General features: G+C 36.2%; 1 protein-coding gene across 1 annotated transcript in view; it reads left to right on the top strand.

Moving 5' to 3' along the window:
- Positions 1-17,402, top strand: part of RSPO3 (R-spondin 3) — a 75,438-nt gene extending 58,036 nt beyond the window's left edge. Inside the window, exon 5 of the mRNA XM_004673834.2 lies at positions 16,193-17,402. Coding sequence (XP_004673891.1) covers positions 16,193-16,386 — 194 coding nt within the window. The 3' untranslated portion in view covers positions 16,387-17,402. The remainder of the gene's footprint in view (positions 1-16,192) is intronic.
- The last annotated feature ends 1,324 nt before the right edge of the window (positions 17,403-18,726 follow it).

The raw sequence follows: 18,726 nt of genomic DNA on the forward strand, positions 1-18,726 counted from the left end.
TTCTGTATTGGATAACTGCTACATGTCAGGAACCATGCTAGTTACTAGAAGGAAAATGATAAAGAAAGCCTATAACTATGCATGATATTCAGTTGAGAATCATAATTTCATGGGTGAGGTAGTTAAAACCAAACAATCACAAAATAGATAAATATGGTTTCTCTAAACAGGAAAGCAAACTGCTGCTATTGGTTCTCTAAGCCAAGTGAAATTTTGCAATTAAGGATGCTTCCCACCAAAGAACAGGCTTGGAGGTCCAAATGCACGAAAGAACATGGTAGGATTAAACAACAGTAAGAAAAATAGTATGGCTGAAGCAAAGGCTAAAGGAAAGAATAAAGCTTCATAGAAGAGGCTACAGTTAGTCTGGCTCCACTTTGGGATTACAGACAACAGAAAACTTCAAGAGCAAAAGAGCAATAGGAACAACAAACCAGCCCTGTGCTTTAAAAAGATTAAACAGGGCCTCCCTAGTGGTACAGGAGGCTCAGTCACAGCACTATGAAGCTGTGCACAGCCACTGCAGCACGAGTTTGATCCCTGGCCAGGGAGGTGACCTACATGGCATGGTGGGACCACTCCTGGCCCACCTGCTGCTCCCCTCAGCAGTGCATTTCAGTCATTCTGCCTGTTCTGCTCCCCCTACACACACAATCTTTGGTGAATCTGCTCACCCCTGCACCTCTAGCCTGTACCCCAGTTCTCGTACACATAAATTAATCTTTAAAAAAACTAAAAAGAGGACAAGCACTATGAAGCTGTGCACAGCCACAGCAGCACGAGTTCGATCCCTGGCCAGGGAGGTGACCTACAGAGGACAAGGCAGGGGAAAGAAAAAAAAAAAGTATGTCCTTGCTTTTTTGAAAAACTACATTCTAGAGTTGATAGAATCTTGGAAGTGATGAGAGAATAACACATTTGAGAGCTGGATAAGGGGTAAAATTCTCAAAATTTTACTAAAGCAAATTGGCTTAAATAGCTTAATGCTTAATGACATTTACCAAAAAAAAAAAAAAAAAAAAAAAAGTCAGAAGAATGAAGCCAAGGAAGATTTAGATTTTTCTATTTTCAAAAGTGACGATTCAGGCCCTCCCTGGTGGCACAGCGGGTTAAAGCATAGCACTAAGAAGTTAAAGCCTATGCATGACTAGTTCAGTCCCCGCCCCAGAGGTGATCCACATGGCTTGGCAGACCTCTCCTGGCCCGCCAGCTGCTCCCTTCAGCAGTGTACTTCATCAGTCTGCCTGTTTTGCTCCCCACTCTGTCTCTGGTGAATCCTCTTACTGCTCCTGCACCTCTGGCCTATACTCCAGCTCTGTATGCATAAATACATAAAAAATCTTTAAAAATTAAAAAAAAAAGTGACAATTCACGCAACTGTTTTTTATATTCTTGGAAGCCATCTGATGATAAGCAAGGAATGATCTTCAAGCTATTTCACAACTAGCACATTCAAATAGGTTAATGTTAATTCAATTATAAGTCAATGACGTTAAACATTAACATACATAAAGATTACAACTGCTTACCATGTGTTGTAAATGGTAGTGAAAACCTGATCTCTGAAATACTTTTGATTTTTACAAGTCATTGCTTTTGGTTTCTGTAGTTTAGAGCAGATACACAGATGCATGCCCAGAATATTCACACTTAAGGAAGTCTGACCAGAGACCTTTTGTACTGCATCTTCAAGGCCTCTGCACATGAAAAGTTCCAACAGTTTACAATCCCGAAGTGAGTTTCATCAAGTGTGGCCAAGGTGTGATGGAGTTGAGCGGATTAGTTTTACTAGCCACCCCCCTCCCCAGTATAGGAGAGAAACAAATATTCCAATCTTATTTCTTCCTTCCTAAAACATGTTTGCTTCAACTAATTTTCATCACCTTCTCACCACTACCCATTTCCCTAAAAATTCCCTGGAAAGAAGCAAGGACTTATATGCAATGGTCATATATTTCCCTTTGTACTTTAATATGATCTTCACACACACAGGAATGATTCATTTTGCTTAGAAAAACCAAAATATGGGTTACAAAAAACTATCCTATTTAAATGGTTTTTTCCCCATTTAATTTGGCATTTTTATTTTCAGAATCATCTTAATTTGCTTTTATTTTTTTTAAAGATTTGTTTATTTATGCATACAGAACTGGGGTACAGGCCAGAGGTGCAGGGGCGGTGAGAGGATTTACCAGAGACAGAGAGGGGAGCAGAACTGGTCGACTGATGAAGTACACTGCTGAGGGGAACAGTGGGCAGGTCAGGAAAGGTCTGCTGCGCCATGTGGGTCGCCTCCAGGGCGGGGTTGGAACTCATACTGAAGTGGCTTTAGCTTCTTAGTGCTGTGCTTTAACCTGCTGCGTCACCAGGGAGAGTCATTAATTTGCTTTTTAAACACTCAAATAATAAATATTCATTTTCCTAGAAGTTAAATAAGAGTTTTTTTCTTTAGAAATTGTCACAATTTCTATAATTTTCAGATCATTTGCTTAGGTCTTTTCCCTCTCCATTAATTATATTATACGTGTCATCTGTTGCCTTTGCTACACTCTCTTAAATTGGGATTTTCATCATTTTACCCAAAGCCCTTCATTTTGATGGAATTCCACTGAACACAAAATTCAATGGATTACAACAAAAGCCACAGTCATGTAAACTTAGAGGGAAATCAAACCTCTGAGACTGTATAGGCCACTTCAAAAGCTCCAAGGCTGGACTAAGAAAAGACCGGGTCAAAATTTCGTTAGTTCTAGAGAAGACTACATCCCAGCTCCACCAAACAGGCCATCTTTTTTTTTTTTTTTTTTTTAAGATTTATTTAAGCATACAAGAACTGGTTATAGGCCAGAGATGCAGGGTGGGGGAGGAAGAAGTTGAGAGAATTCACCAGAGGCAAAGTGGGGTGCAGTACAGCAGATTGACTATATACTGCTGAGGGGAGCAGTGGGCAGATCAGGAGAGGTCTGCTGTGTCATGTAGGACAACCCCCTGGCCAGGGATCGAACTCAGGCCACAGTGACTGTGGATAGCTTCACAGAGCTGTGCTTAACCTGTTGTGCCACCAGGGAGGACCCCAAACAGGGCATCTTTTAGTCTGTTGTAGAAAATAATTTAAGGAAGAAATGTTTGTTTTTGCATCTTTTGACTTTTCGCAATCATCCAAAGTCCCTCCCTCTCATCCTTCTTTTCCTTTCTGTCCCTGACCAGCTCTTATACTTATGTTCAGAAATGTTTCGTTTAATTCACTTTATTCCACCTTCGACTGGGAGAGAGACTCTGGTCCATGCTCCCAGTCTCAGTAAACCACTCAGCCTCCCCACCTTTAAACCCTTGATCTAAAATTTGCTAGAATTCTTTCTCAAAATAGCAGGGTAGTGTCTTCTGTAACATCTCCACTGTGAGCCAGGCTTTCTGGGCCCACTTTTTGAGGCAGCCTTAGGGATACTTAGTATTCATCTTTGATATTTTCTTGAAGATGATCGAGAGTATGACATTTTTTGACAAAAGTATTTCCTTGAGACCATGCTATAGCTCTCTGGAGTGGGCTGCAGCCTCTTGACGTTAGAATTGCAACCGAAGTGTTAAGGACTCCATACTAATGAGTGGAACTCACTGATAGTTGTTCAAAGTATTTGGTGATCACAGCATACTTTGTATGTAAGAATAACATCAAAGGCATCTGTATGTGTATCCTTCCTTAACTATCCTTCAAATGGATGGTGAACATAAAATCAGACCATTATCCATCTTTTCATTTAATATTTTCAGCAAATATTCATTGAGTAGCTACTGTGTACAGCCTCTTCACAAAGAGAAAGGCAAAGTTACCACATTTGGGGTGGAGGTGGGGTCGTGATAGCAGTGATTGCCAGTGTACCAAGTATGTGACCTCATCCATCTCTAAGGTTCTTTGTGCACAAAATTATGCAGATGAATCAAGAACTCAAACTGCTTGAAATCCCAGATTACGCTCCCACTCACAACCTGTCTTGTGAATTGTATTTCCTCCTGAAACATTAACATTGGAAAGCACAACTTGGGTTGAGTTTCTGTAAAAACAAGTTCATCATATTAGCAGTTACTATTGCATTATTCTTCCAAATATTACAAACAATAGAAATGTAGTGCCAGATCATCATGGAAGATTACAAAAGAGTCTAGAAATGTAGATCAAAATTCAGTAGTTGATATTTTTGAAAACCCAACAGAAACAGTTGAAAGAAAGGGAAATGTTAGAAAGAGGAGAGAAATTGGGTTTCTAGTGATAATGTCAGGCTGGGAAGGAAAGGTAATATGTAGAATGTTGAGCATTCAAAGAATTAATTTTTTATTTCTTCTTCATGAAGAAGATTCTTATTAGAGGATCTTTATTTCCATCACAACATTTTGAAAATCTGAAAAAAGAAGATGAAAGCATAAATTTAACATGAAGAATATATTTGATAAGAAAATATTAAAGCTCATAACCTTGGAAAGTCTCATAACTTTCAAGATCAAAGTTTCTGAAAGATTCTTATAATAGGATATTTTTATTTCAGACTTATTGAAAATTAAATTGGAGAACAGGCTATCTTTGGATTGATATTTTTAAATCCACTAGAAAGTAGAACTTTTCCATCTGTGGTGGGAAGGGACCTATAAATAAACACACACACACATACATACGTGCACAAACATACAGACACATTTGTTGCACATGTGTCTATCCTCTGACTCTCCTCCTCCATCCTAACACGCATCACTGAAATGACAGATGATGCACAGTGCAAAGCTATAAAATGAGATACAGAAAATCTAACTAATTGTGTTCAAATATGAGGCTAAGATATCTACATTAGGAGGCCTCCACTACCAAAAAAAAAGTTAAAGAAATAAAATCAATTGTATTCCACTGAGGTGAGTGTAACCAGTATTGATGAAGTAATTACAAAGTGCTGTCTTATCACTTATGGAAACAAACATGAAAAGTCATTCTAAGTAAGGATAGATACTTTCACCAAGAAATAAAGTGGGAGAAAAAGAATTTGAAATAGCTTTCTGTATCTACCATATGGGATATATGCATCTCATGTTCTTACAACACTGTGAATAAAATTTATTTAGTACATACTTTGATATACTAGAGGCTAAGTCAGGTTTCTGTTTTCCAGACTAGCTAAGAAATTCATAGTGTGGAATAGAGTCTCTTACCAAAAGAAAAATAATGAAGCTAAGTGGAAACATTGAAGAATAACTTGAAGTAAAGATTAGCTTTACGTGGTAATAGCTTTACACTTGTTTGTTCAATAAGTAGCTGAATATATAAACTTATAAAACTATACATTAAAGCATCATGAGCTAGCACACATTCAAGGAGAGATGTGTTTCATCTTATGAGGCAATTCCAGATTAGAGTTATTTTTCCCCCCTAGAACAGTAAAATGCTCCAAAGAAAAGAGTAGATCTGTGGGAAAATGAGGATTAGGCAGCATAATCAAGTAGTGCATACAATGATGAAAGAGACTAGCATAATATCAACATTTCTTGTATAATCAATCACTGTAAATGTGTCATCAAGTAGGAGGCCATCCCCTTCTGTCAATACAACCAAGCAGACAATTTGGGTCAGGGAGGAAGTATCATACAGCCAAACATGGCTATCAACACTTCTTTTTTTGTCTCAGAAGAACTGAATTCTAGACAAGTTCTTGGAGCAAATGGAAATTTATCCAAATGAAAATCAAATAATAAATGCCAAGAGAATATTCTTTCTTTGGAATTATTTCAGTTCTTCAATTTAACCAGCTGGAATGAATTTTCAAGTAGCATTCTGTTCAGGCTTTTGAAAGAAAGGACTTTCCTATTAATTGGAAAGCTATATTTCATCAAAGATGAAGACAGTGCTCTTGGCCCAGTGATTCTCTTTTTTTCTTTAAAAGAGGCATTTATGAATACTTACCATAAACAGATTCCAGGGCATGTATTTCAACCATGAAAGACTAAACTGTAAGCCTATGCACCTAACTAAAGGAAAATTGGGAAAATTCAAATACTAGTTTCAGTCTAAACTATTTGTTGTAAACTTGCTCCTTCCTGAGAGAAATATGTAAGGATGGAAAATATTTTAAAAGTTGTCTTAGCTTTTAAATCAAATATTGATACAACTGAGGTTTCTGATTTTCTAATATAACTGAACTGGGTAAATCAACAAATTTAAGTGTTCTTTATTGTGTCAGTTAAATATGTGTTAGTGGAGCTGCGGTAGCATGATTGCCAACACAGAAAGATTTATAGGAAGAAAATAAAAATTCATCAGAAACAAACTGTTTTTAAGATTCATATTTTCAAGCCAATCTTTACTATAGGCAACATATTAGTAATACACCCAATAAGGTTGTTACATTTAAATTTTAAATTGACACAAAATCAGGCAAACTCACCACAAAAAATGCAAAAAGTTTTCAAAATGAAAAGCTATAAAATAAAGTACTAAATAAACAATTGTTCCAGACTGCTTAAAGAAATCATGTAATAAGTTGTCTGAATAAAATTTGTGGATTCTCCTTTAAAATAAATTTTAGGAAAATTAATCTTTGATACTATTTCAATATTTTTGGAAATATGTGTATGATAGGAATTTTCAAAGAGGCTATTTCACTGGTGTTGTAAAAATATTTAAATTTCTCAGAGGAATTTTTTTAAAGGATCATGTGAAAGAAATATTTGACATAAACCTTCCACAAACTCACACATATTCTTAAACTTGGGGCATAGATGTTGATCTGTTGCAGCAGGCAGTCTGAACTGGGATAAGCAATGAGGAAGGAAACATGGAAGCATATTAATGATACATCCAATAAGATTGTTACATTTAAATTTTAAATTGACACAAAATTAGGCAAACTTATCACAAAAAACAGTAAACACATTAGTTATTTTTTTGAGATAATAATTTTTTGAAAAAAACTGGTCCTAACTGCACATTGTGGGTAAAATAGTAACCATTGTACTAGATAAGATTTAATTGTTTTTGAAGTGTTGCAGCAGCCACACCATTGTTTAAATTTCTGAATATAAGACATAGTACATAAATCCTCCTATTACAAATTCATAAAAATTCAACATATATACACAGAGGTATTTCTTTCTTCTTAAGAGCAGTACTATTTATTTCACCAACTAGTCATGAATATTTATTTCACCAAAGTAATGAATAAAATTTGACTAAATTTAATAGTGAAAAAATATCAACACACTCTTTAACAGCATGGGATCGGAATTAATGCATGTTTATACCATTGACACAATTGTATAAGGCCCAAGAGTGACTTCAAAACATGTTGTGCAAGCAGGTTTAGATCAAGAAATTTTCAACATATAAATGAATGGGTATGATTTAGTTTCCAGGACTTTTGTAAACTAACCAAGTATGGTAGATAGAATTTCAAAGTCAAGTTAAGAGCTTTTGAATTGAAAAAAAGAAACAAATGGCATTACTAATTTTCAATTGAGTTTAAATGAAAAGGTAGTTGATTCAAGAGAAATATGCCCACATAAAAGAATATTAAATTAAAAATAGTTATATAATAAAAATGGTAAGGTCTTGGTATTTTTTAATGTTATAAAATAAAATCTATGATTTTTATTTTTATAATGAATAGATTATAAATATCACAAATAGTAAAAGTGCTGTGAATAATTTTTCCTCTCTGTACTTTTAGTAGATCTTTATATCATACTGATTTATCATAGGAAAGCACCCTCGTCATATTCAAAAACTTTAATAGTCCTTTTGGACTCTGTTGTCCTCTCTTAAATGCAGCACACTCAGACTATACGTTCTGGGCAGTAAGAGATACCTTGGGTGGAAGAGCCAGGGAAGCTTCTGTTATTCCACACAGCCAAAGTTCACAATTTCATATCCTGAGTCTTCAATGAATAATGAAATTAAGCAACAGAAGAAAAATTTACATAAAGAACTTTTGACAGTAATCAACTCACAAGAAAAGAATTTGATTTGGCAAAAGAAAATTCATTATGTAATTAGAACCCCAAAATTATGATTTGATATTTATGATATTTATACAATGAAATTACTTATAATGACTTCATTATGTTATTAGAGCCCCAAAATTATGATTTGATATTTATGACATTTATACAATGAAATGACTTATAATGACTGTATTCAAACCTCAAAGAATTTTAAAATTGAAATCCATAGTTTTTCTTTTTCCTTCTTAGTACTAAGCCTAACAAAACAAAAAATTTCTGATAATTTTATTAGGATTTCATGGCTTTTATTAAAAGATAAAATTTCTAAGTTAGATGTATATGACATAAATACAGAATATGTAAATAATTTCTCAATTGCTTTAAACTATATCCTACCGCTGTAAAGGATATAAGCCATGTCCTGCCTCTGAGAGAGGGGTAGAAATATAAAGAATAGATAGATATGGCACACAGTAAAGTAAGGGAGAGTAGAAAACGAGGTGACTGGTACTGACACAAAACAGTCCAAAATGCTACTAGGTTCTCAGGTTCTGATAAACAATTTGTTGAGCAAACTGAAGTTTACAGACTTACCTACTCAATTATGTTCTAAGCCTCCATTAACTTGTTTTAGTAAGTTCGTCCACAGCTGGACATGCTCCTTGCCTTTTAAAAAAATTACTCAGGGCCCTCCCTGGTGGTGCAGCGGGTTAAAGCACAGCACTAAGAAGCTAAAGCCACTTCATCATGAGTTCGATCCCTAGCTGCCCCTGATGTGACCACATGGCGTGGCAGACCTCTCCTGACCGGCCTGCTGCTCCCCTCAGCAGTGGACTTCGTTGATCTGCCTGTGGCTGCTCCCCACTCTGTCACTGCCACTGCACCTCACAGTTCTGTATGCATAAATAAATATTTAAAAAAAAATTTCAGTAGCTTAAGTGTGAAATAAAACAAGATTATCATGCCCCATTGTACTCTGTAGAGACAAATGTGGAGGCAGAAGAGTCCCATGGTTAAAAGCCTCATTTTCACCAGCTATTAAGTCGTATTAATGAAGTTCCATCTTTGTAGTTCTCTGACCTTGTAATATGCCTGGCACATAGAAATGTATTTTAGTTTTCATCATCACTCTTTTTTTAAAAAGTGCCCAAATCGGGCCCTCCCTGGTGGCGCAGCGGGTTAAAGCACAGCACAAGGAAGCTTAAGTCGCTTCCGCATGAGTTCGATCCCCACCTGCCCCGGAGGTGACCACGTGGCGTGGCAGACCTCTCCTGGCCCGCCCGCTGCCCTCAGCAGTGTACTTCAACGATCTGCCTGTTCTGTACCCCACTCTGTCTCTGGTGAATCCTCTCACCCCCCGCATCTCTGGCCTGTACCCCAGTTCTGTACGAATAAATAAATCTTTAAAAAAAAAAAAAGTGCCCAAATCATCTTTATCTTGATTATTGCAACAGGTAACTTTTTAGGAATTTAAGAGGGAAAGGAGAAATACATAAAATGTAGCCAAGGTTAAAAGACTGTCAGTTTCCCTACAAAGGTGACAGGAGAGTTAAATACTAAGTCTGAGCTAAAGCATAGAACAATAGCTACTACCCTATAAGTAAATGCATCAAAAATATGGAATCAGTAAACATCATGGAATGCAGGAGCGAAATGTAGGGGTGGCTAGAAAGAAAAGTAAGTGGCTGTTGAGTGGGTGAGGAAGTGAACAGGTACAAGTGTTCAGGGAGAACAAAGAACCCAAGTTTCCTCATGTAAGAAACCTGGGTTCATCTGTTTTCATCTCCTTAATTTACATTTATAGTTGGGGCATGCTTATTCCAGAATTCCCAATACAAAGTGACACAAATTTCTTATATCTCTCACACGGACCCTTTTCAACTGGTGGCAAATGCTATTTCAGTCTTAATATATTTTAATGATGAGAACTACCTTGGCAAAAATGAGTTCAAGGTAATTTCTTAAATTAATAGCATTTAGCAGAACTATAATGATATGTCAGATTCTCTTCTTGTGCATAATTAATGAGAAACATCTTAGAAGTTTGTGATAGAGACAAATTAATTCATGTATTTGAATACAGAGTAGATACATCAGATAACTTCGAATTTCAATTGGGAGAAGTCATTTGCCTATTTACTAAAATAAAATATTCAGCTTTTCATATTTTCACTAAATTGGCTTCCAATTCCTAGCTTAAAATAATAGCAAGGAAATATGTTTTTATTTCATTAAGACAAAGACAAAAGATTTGGATGTTTTCTCAAGTTACTTTTAATTGGTAGTAATATTGCTGAGAAGAAATTGAGCCTCGCTGACTTTGAGCTGTGTTCTCTACTACTGGGTGGATTTGTTCTATAGTTACATAACCTACAAACTCAAAGGCCTTCAAATAGATGTCTACATAATAGACCGTAATTGCCAAAGAAGTTATACTTTAGCAATTTCCTTTTCAAATTAGCTCCAGTGTTATCTTCACTGAAAGGAAAAAAGGTTGGAATTTTCATCCCCTATATATAAAAGTCAGGTCCAAATTCTACATTAAAAATCATCAAATTCACACCACTTGTGCTTTTTTGAAGATATCAAAGCATGGGTTTCCAACTAAATTTCATGTCACACCCAATAAAGAGAAAAGACCTAGAATTAACTTTTATATCTTAATTGGATATTTATTTAATTGGTTTGAGTCATAAACTAAGTGGTATTTAGTCCTCAGGCTACAGTGTGAGATACATTTTTAGTTTTTTTGTGAAAATTATAACTCATTTTTGTCTTGGCATTATTAAAGATCAATTGCTCCCCCTAGTGGTATCTTTGGAGAAATTCACCAAGAGGCAGTTTTTATAAAGACCTCGGCATGGCTATGTCTAAATCCAAAAAATAAGTCATTTTCAACAAATAAATTCTATTGACAACTTTAAGGAGGAAAATTATTTTATTCACCTTGCCATTTACATTTACATTACATTTAGAAGGGTGATTGATTATTTTCTGCAATTTATATTTTCACCAGTAACTTAAATATGTAATACATAATTAGGAGAAATCAGGATCATTGCCTTTTTCTTTGTGTTTTTACATGCTTATTTTACTTAGTTCATATTTATATTTGAACACATTTTTAAAATACAATCTGCAGCTGATTTTCATTTTGTGTCTAGGTATCTATTCCAAATATTCACTGGGGGAATAAATGTAAGTGAGAAACCATGTAATGTGAAATAAATAATGGGAGTATATGTTTCAGGGAAGTGGATCTCCTGTTGACCTGTAGCTATCATTCTACATGTAGCTGTACATCAGACTATGCCGAGAGTGAACTTATTAACAACTGCAGGTTCCTAGACCCAACATAAATACAACTGAATTATAAGCTCTAGGAGTAGATTGTTGGCAGCTGTATGTTTCAGTTACTTGTGCTGGTAAACCTGGTCTGCAAAAGGCCCTTCCATAAAGTGTTTGTATAATAGACTGTATTTTTGTGTTTAATAGGAAGTAATTTCAGAATTTCAAAAATGTCAGTCACCTATTCAATGATATCATACTGGTTTTCAACATCTTAAATAATATGTGGCTATATACACAGCATTGAGATTTTAGCTACTCTTTTAGAACATAAAGTTCAAAAATAAATATGTCACTGCCTACACTCCCTCCATGAATTCTTCTTACTTACAAATTTGTTTCCAAAATAGCAAATAAGGACACATGTCAGACCATTCTATTGAAGTGTTCTAAACTCCTCACAGAAACAGCCAAACTCTGCCCTGTTCTCAGATTCTGACATGCGCCTTTCTCCAGTTTTCAGTCCTGTTAGTGCTCGGACAAATTCCCAGCATGGCAATTGAATCTTGCATATCATTCCAGCTTCTTGGGGTAATACCCTATATATAGACTCTGATCAAACCAAGGAGGTCTACTTTCAGTTCCCCAGATTCACCATGTCCTTGCATGCCTTCATCCCATTAACATATTGTTCACTGCTGGACATGCCCTTTTCCCTCATCAGCCTGGCAAGCCCTCACTCATTCTTTAAGCCTCAGCTCAAACATCACTCCATCTGTGGAGTCTTTTTCAATATCCATCGACAGAGTTCAATGCTTTCCTTGATGTGTGCTGCAGGGGGCCCTGTGCCTGTTCCTGTTTCAGTGTTAGCTTATGACTGCAACTGTGAGATCTATCTCCATATCTCACTTGTACCCCCAGGCTTTAGCACACATTTCGGCATGGAGTAGAGGCTCTGTTTAAGTTAATGATGTTAGCTTTCATTCTCCTGTGATCACTGTGGGCCAGACTTTATGCTAAGTGTTTTACAAACATCTTATGCAAAGTTTAGCAAGCAGTAATGATCACCCTCATTTTAAATACGAGACAGTTAACCCCAAGAGATAGCAACATCTTGCCAAGAGTTGCCCAACTAGATGGTGGCTGACCTGGAAGGATTTGAACACTGTGTTTTTCTGACTAAAGATAGTGTTCATAAATGTTCCACCCCAGTGCTTCCCTGCAAGGGCTCAGATTGTATTTGATTGCTAATAGCAAGTTCTCTTTGATAGTTTCTCTCCAAACACCACCCTCTTAGCTGGAACACTGGAGGAAGAAGAGCATTCTTTCAATCATTGGAATGCTCTACAACCCAGTTCTGGCACATGTGTGCAGAGGCATACAGGCATGATCAATGAATGACAACATACACACTGTGATAACTGGAAGACTTAATTTGCAAAAATACCCCTCAAAATCATAAAAATAACCATTGACCACATCAATGAAAAGTCACTAAGAATAAAAAAAGAAGTCCCCTTTAATGAAAACCTTACAAAATTCCCCAAATTGCACGTGATTTTTAATGGGCTACAGCCATTCTTCTGCACTTCTATTTTATTTCTTGAACAAGAGGAAAATATATTATTTATGCAAAAGGGTAGTTAGGATTTCCAACCACTAACACATGGCCTATAAAAAATAATAATCCCATTTTTCTATTGTGCAATAACCCTCTGTTGGGCAATAGCAATGTACAATGTGCTAGTTTCCTGTTACTTTACAAGAGCCTCCCCTTTCACTCACTGCCCAGACTAAATAGTTATCCCTTGGATAATAAAACTATAATACTGAGTTTCAATCTACTTCCAAAAATGTTTCTGCCTGTCTTTAGAAATAATCATATCAGTTTGCTAATACGCAGAAATGCACTGTAAGTTGAGTATGTTGTCACATGTGGCTACAAAACATATAAATCTTTCTGTGACCAAGAGAGAAACAATATATTTCTTATGTGTCTAAAACATTATGTGGGATCACAGCTGTAAGATGTTGGACCATCATCAAGAGAACAATGTCAAACACTGAACTTCTGGATGATTTCCATAAAAATAACATTTTGTTTGAGGTCAGTAGTTTTTATGGAACTTTGGAATGATTTCACTGACAATTTTTTTGGAGTTGAACACCTCCAAAATGCTCCTAAAAATGGAAATATTATATAATGTAACTTTGCAGCCATGTCCTTCTAAAAACCAAGTCCATAACAAGTAAACCAGTACATCTCTTTCACTTTGTGCAGTTTCATAAAAATTATATTACCTTACATCTTCAGTAAAGTTACGCTTCAGTTTTCTCTGTTTAGTTACCAAGTTCAAGTGTGTAGTAATTCAAATGTGTAGCAATTAAAGCCAGTGTGAGAAAAAAAAAAATAAAAACTCCACCCTGGATTCCTTCCATAGAAATCTCACCATCTTTTCAGTGAAAAGTTCAGGGTCAGGGCCTCCATCAGTGTACAGCTGGTTCAACCTATATATGCAAAATAATTTGATTTACACTGGCTTTATATTCTTCTGAATTCTTACTTTTGCTAACTGTCCTTTTATTTTTGTTGTTGTTGATGTGACATTGGTTTATAGCACAGTACATGATGTAGGGTTACAGTTTGCACCTCTTCAGATGTCACATCCCACCCCGTCACCTGGACACCCAGTGCCTCTACCATAGTCCCCTGGGTCTTCTCTCCCTGCTACACCCCAGAATCCACACTTCCCCTCAGTAGCCTCAATTCTACAATCAGAATGACCATAGGAGAGAGAAGTAGTGAATAATTTCACAAGCACATGGAATATAGAGAAGAAAATGAACCAAACTGAACCTTAGACATACAACAAGTTGTCAGTTGAGAATCTAGATTTTAGAGATGCATTCTATTAAGCCTCCTTACAAGGCAAATTTTAATAAAGTAGCTGAAAGATTTTGTAAATATAGTCTCAGGCAAAGAGACTATGTTAGTGATATCGCTAATCCAAGGAGACTGTATTGGCTGAGGATACCTATGCAGTACTAATAATATTGTTCACTAGGATTCTGTAACTCGATCTCAAGAAAAGGAAAGCCAAACCACTGAGTTCAATATTTGCAGCCTATTTCAGGATATGAAAATATTTTGATTTTCTATTATACATTTGTCCAAGCTGACTTTTTGTAGACAGAGACTAATCTCAAATTTTACATGACTCAGTATGTGGAGACAGGTATTATCAGCATTTGCTGCTCCTCAAATTAGTTCCTAGCTGTCATGTACTATGACATGGATTTAAATTAGTATTTTCCCATTGGATATGTATTACTGGATGCTAATGGAGCTATGTGCTTAGAAGCTATTTTACACTATAGAATGTATATATAAAGTGTTTAGATGGTAATGAAACATCTAGTTAATTGATTACTTTGAAATAAATAAAAATCATCCACCCAACATTGCCCCAATTCCTGTACTTCGAATTATTTCTTCCTCTAAAACTCTCAGCAGTTTTCTGGTACCTACAAAATGAAATGCAGTTCTCTCTCTCAGCTCCAGTCTACCTTTCTACATTGAAATCTTTAAAGTTGTGCTGGTTTTGGCCTGCCTGGTGGCCTAGGGGTTGAGTTTCAGTGCCATCACCATGACGGCCTGACTTCGATCCCCAGTCAGGAAACTAACTCACATGTAGAACAGCAGACCTCTCATGTCTTGCCTACTGCTCCCCTCAGTAGTGTATTTCAGTAAATCTGCTTCTTCTGCTCCCCACTCTGTTTCTGGTGAATCCTCTTGCCCCCTGCACCTCTGGCCGACACCCCTGTTCTCCTGTGAAAAATAAATAAATAAAGTTGGAGGCTTTCCCTGGTGGTGCAAAGGGTTAAAGCACAGCACTATGAAGCTCTCTGAAGCCACTGCAGCAAGAGTCTGATCCCCAGCCAGGGAGCTGACCCACATGATGTGGCAGACGGCTTCTGACCTGCCCACTGCTTTCCTCAGCAGTACATTTTAGTTGATCTGCCTGTTCTGCTCCCCACTCTGTCTCTAGTGAATCCTCTCTCTGCCCCCCCAACACCTGGCCTGTACCCCAGTTCTGTAAGCATAAATAAATAAATCTTTAAAAAATAATAGATAAGGTTGTGTTGGTTCCACTTTTTAAAATGCATTATAGGGTGAATCTGAATTAAAATCTATTTCAAAATCATTTCAATTCCTTCATGAAATACTTATATTCAGTGAATATCTGTTTATTTGATTGATAGAGACAAAGTTCCTGCTCGTGGTATAGGGTTATTGGTAACTTCTAGTTACTGTCATACTTGAATGTAGAAAATTTGCAATGGAAAGTAATTTCAACCTTTAAATATTTGTGATAAAGTACAGTGAGCCTGATATTCCTCAAGCACCATTATTTGCATATTATTATATAAATTAGCCATCTTATAATAGATGATATACTAATATATTTACAGGTTACAAATATGTGACTGCTAGATGGAAAATATGAATATAAAATGTCACCTTAGGTAGAGTCATATAACACATACACATTAACAAATGTCCTATGTCAAAACATCCCAAAAAAAAATGAAATATCTGTAGTATCTATCATGTAAAACTATTACCGAAATTATAACTATAGCACCTAACAGAGCTCAGAACTATTGCTTCATTATATGTTGTTTGTATTTCATGTTTACATTGTTTGAAGTATAATACAGACTTAATAAAAGTCATTGTTTGTATTTCATGTTTACATTGTTTGAAGTATAATACAGACTTAATAAAAGTCATTGGATGAATGACTTATTTCTTATTAAAGGGTATGGTGTGAAACCTAAGAGAAATTTAATTCATTTTTTAAAACTTCAAATAATCAAATGTAATGTGACTGAATTTATGTTTTAAAGGTGTATCCTTTCATTTCAGGGAAAAAAGGAAGGGAAAAGAAAAGAAAAAAACTTAATAAAGAAGAAAGTAAGGATGCTATACCTGATAACAAGGGTTTGGAACCCAGCAGAGAAACTCCAGAACAACGAGAAAACAAAGACAAACAGCAGCAGAAGAAGCGGAAGGTTCAAGATAAGCAACAGAAATCGGTATCAGTCAGCACTGTACACTAGAGGGTCCCGTGGGATTTTGTAGACTCATGATGCTGCTATCTCAACCAGATGCCCAGGACAGGTGCTCTAGCCATTAGGACCAGAAATGGACAACATGTCAGCTATTGCTCAGTCCAAACAACATTCCAAATAGTTGCTATAATCTTCATACAAGCATAGTTAACAACAAAGAACCAAACATTCAAAGAAGGGATGCTTTCGAATGGTTATCGTATGTGCTTCTGTGCATTTTTAAAAGACAAGAAATTTTGTACATAATTACCAGTAGGCTATAAGATGTAACAACATAATGATAACATCTAGAGAAGCAACATCTCTTCCCTCTGAAACATTTTTTTCAAGCTATTTTTTAAGGAGCAAAAGATAACTCTGTCATTTAAAGATTCAGTATCCCTTCAAAACAAATAAGACATCAGGGGAGAGAAACATCTTTCAAAGGATGGTGTTGTTTTGCCTGGGAGATCTAGAGAGTGCTCAGACATTAGGGCCTGGCATTTGGAATCATAGGAATGATCATCACAGAAACAACGGTTTTAAGATCGGTTCTGTTGCCCTCATCCTGTCCTCCCCAAGAAGCATGAGCGTGCACACCAGAGTTAAACATACTGTATGGGATTGGAGAAAGGCAAAAAGTGGAAGAAACCATAGAGTGGGAGATGATTTTTGTGCTTTACAAAGCTGTGAAGGGTTGTGATTACCTGGAACACGTCTCCAGTCTATGTCAGCACTGTGTGGTTCAGCCTCTGCTACCCCTTGGGTTATATAAATCTGTAAACATGTACCTGTAACGTACTTCCAAAAAAATCATACTTATTAGAAGAAAATTCTGATTTCATAGAAAACAAAAACTAGAGCAAAGTGATATAACATGTTTGCGTGTTTTCTTTTGCAAGGAGGGAAGAACAATTTTATTACCTGCTTTTGGTCCACCTGGAACTAAAAGGGACACTACTTTCTAACAAGGTGTATCTAGTAGGGGAAAGCCACCACAATAAATATATTTGTTGATAGTTTTTAAAGTTTTGTTCATTTCATTTCATTGTTTTATTGGAAGATTGTTGTTCTTAGAAATTCATGAATTTCAACATGGAATATTATATGCTCTTATAACTCAGAATTTGTATTTCTCAGTGTTTGCTTTCCAAACCCATCCTTCTCTAAACTAATTCAGATTTACTGAAGGGTGGTAGGAGATGTTTATTCACCTTTTTTTCTTATTTTAATCTCTAAACTTCTAGTAATAGATGATTGGGCATCCCTAAAGATTTCACTGCTCCCTCTTCTTTGCTTAGAAGTTAGCTTATCTTTTCTTGTATGTCGATTCCACCTGCATCTTGAACATGTGGCCTTTTCTTCTCCATATTTTCTCAGTCTATGGAGCTCTTTGGGGGAGTGAAGTCACGCTAGCTGAAGGCCTCGCCAGTGTTGCACAGAGGACACAGCCAGCCCAGGGCAGAAGACACCTGTGAGCTTGCAGCACAGAATCTCATAACCCACCTTAACCTTCCTGTTGTGCTGGAAGGATGCAAAGCTACTTTATCCCCCACTCTCCCTAGTCCTCTAAAGATCACTGCTTTCTGAAGAATTCTTAATGAATCTGGCTTCTGACTACTTATCTCTGGACATCCTTTCTCCACCAACTGTACTGCTCTTGCAGAATACTTAGCTTACCGGTTTTCCACTTCTATTTTCCCCTTCCAAACAAGATATAAAAATTTTGAATGATGTATTCTTGTTTCCTACTTTGGTGTTTTTTTTTTTCCTCCTCGTTTGTATGAGATAAGTGTTTCAAATAACTAGTCCTCTTCCTAATGTATAAAAATAATTCTATATTCAACTACATCTTTGTCATCAAGGCGATGTAAACCTTTTCCTATGTAGGTGGAAGGCTAGTCTTGTGCTCTAGAAATTTATAATGATTTCAAACACCATTTCCCCCTCAATCTTATCTACAGGAGCATAATCAACACATTATTTTTTTGTATGTTTAGCATGTCTTCATTCTTTCAACAAGTTATTACTGGGCAGGTCTATGCCTACATATACAATGGAGGTGGGGGAAAGAGTTAAATAAAATAGGACACAATTATAGCAAATGACTAGCATCACTTCCCATATATTTTAACTCAGGATTTTTTACCTTGGAGGTACTGCAGACAGTACGTCTAAATCCATGATGCAGTACTTAAATGAATGTAGAGTCATTTCAAGGGAAACAAATTAAAGCTAGGTATACTAGCTTTAATTCATGCATTAGGTGAAATATGGATGAAGACAAAGATAATACCAATTTTAAATGCAATTCTTAATCCACCTGTAATAAATCTTTAGAGACATAGA

The sequence above is a fragment of the Condylura cristata genome, unplaced genomic scaffold, assembly GCF_000260355.1.
Source record: "Condylura cristata isolate star-nosed mole 26May11 unplaced genomic scaffold, ConCri1.0 scaffold00001, whole genome shotgun sequence".
Lineage (NCBI taxonomy): Eukaryota > Metazoa > Chordata > Mammalia > Eulipotyphla > Talpidae > Condylura > Condylura cristata.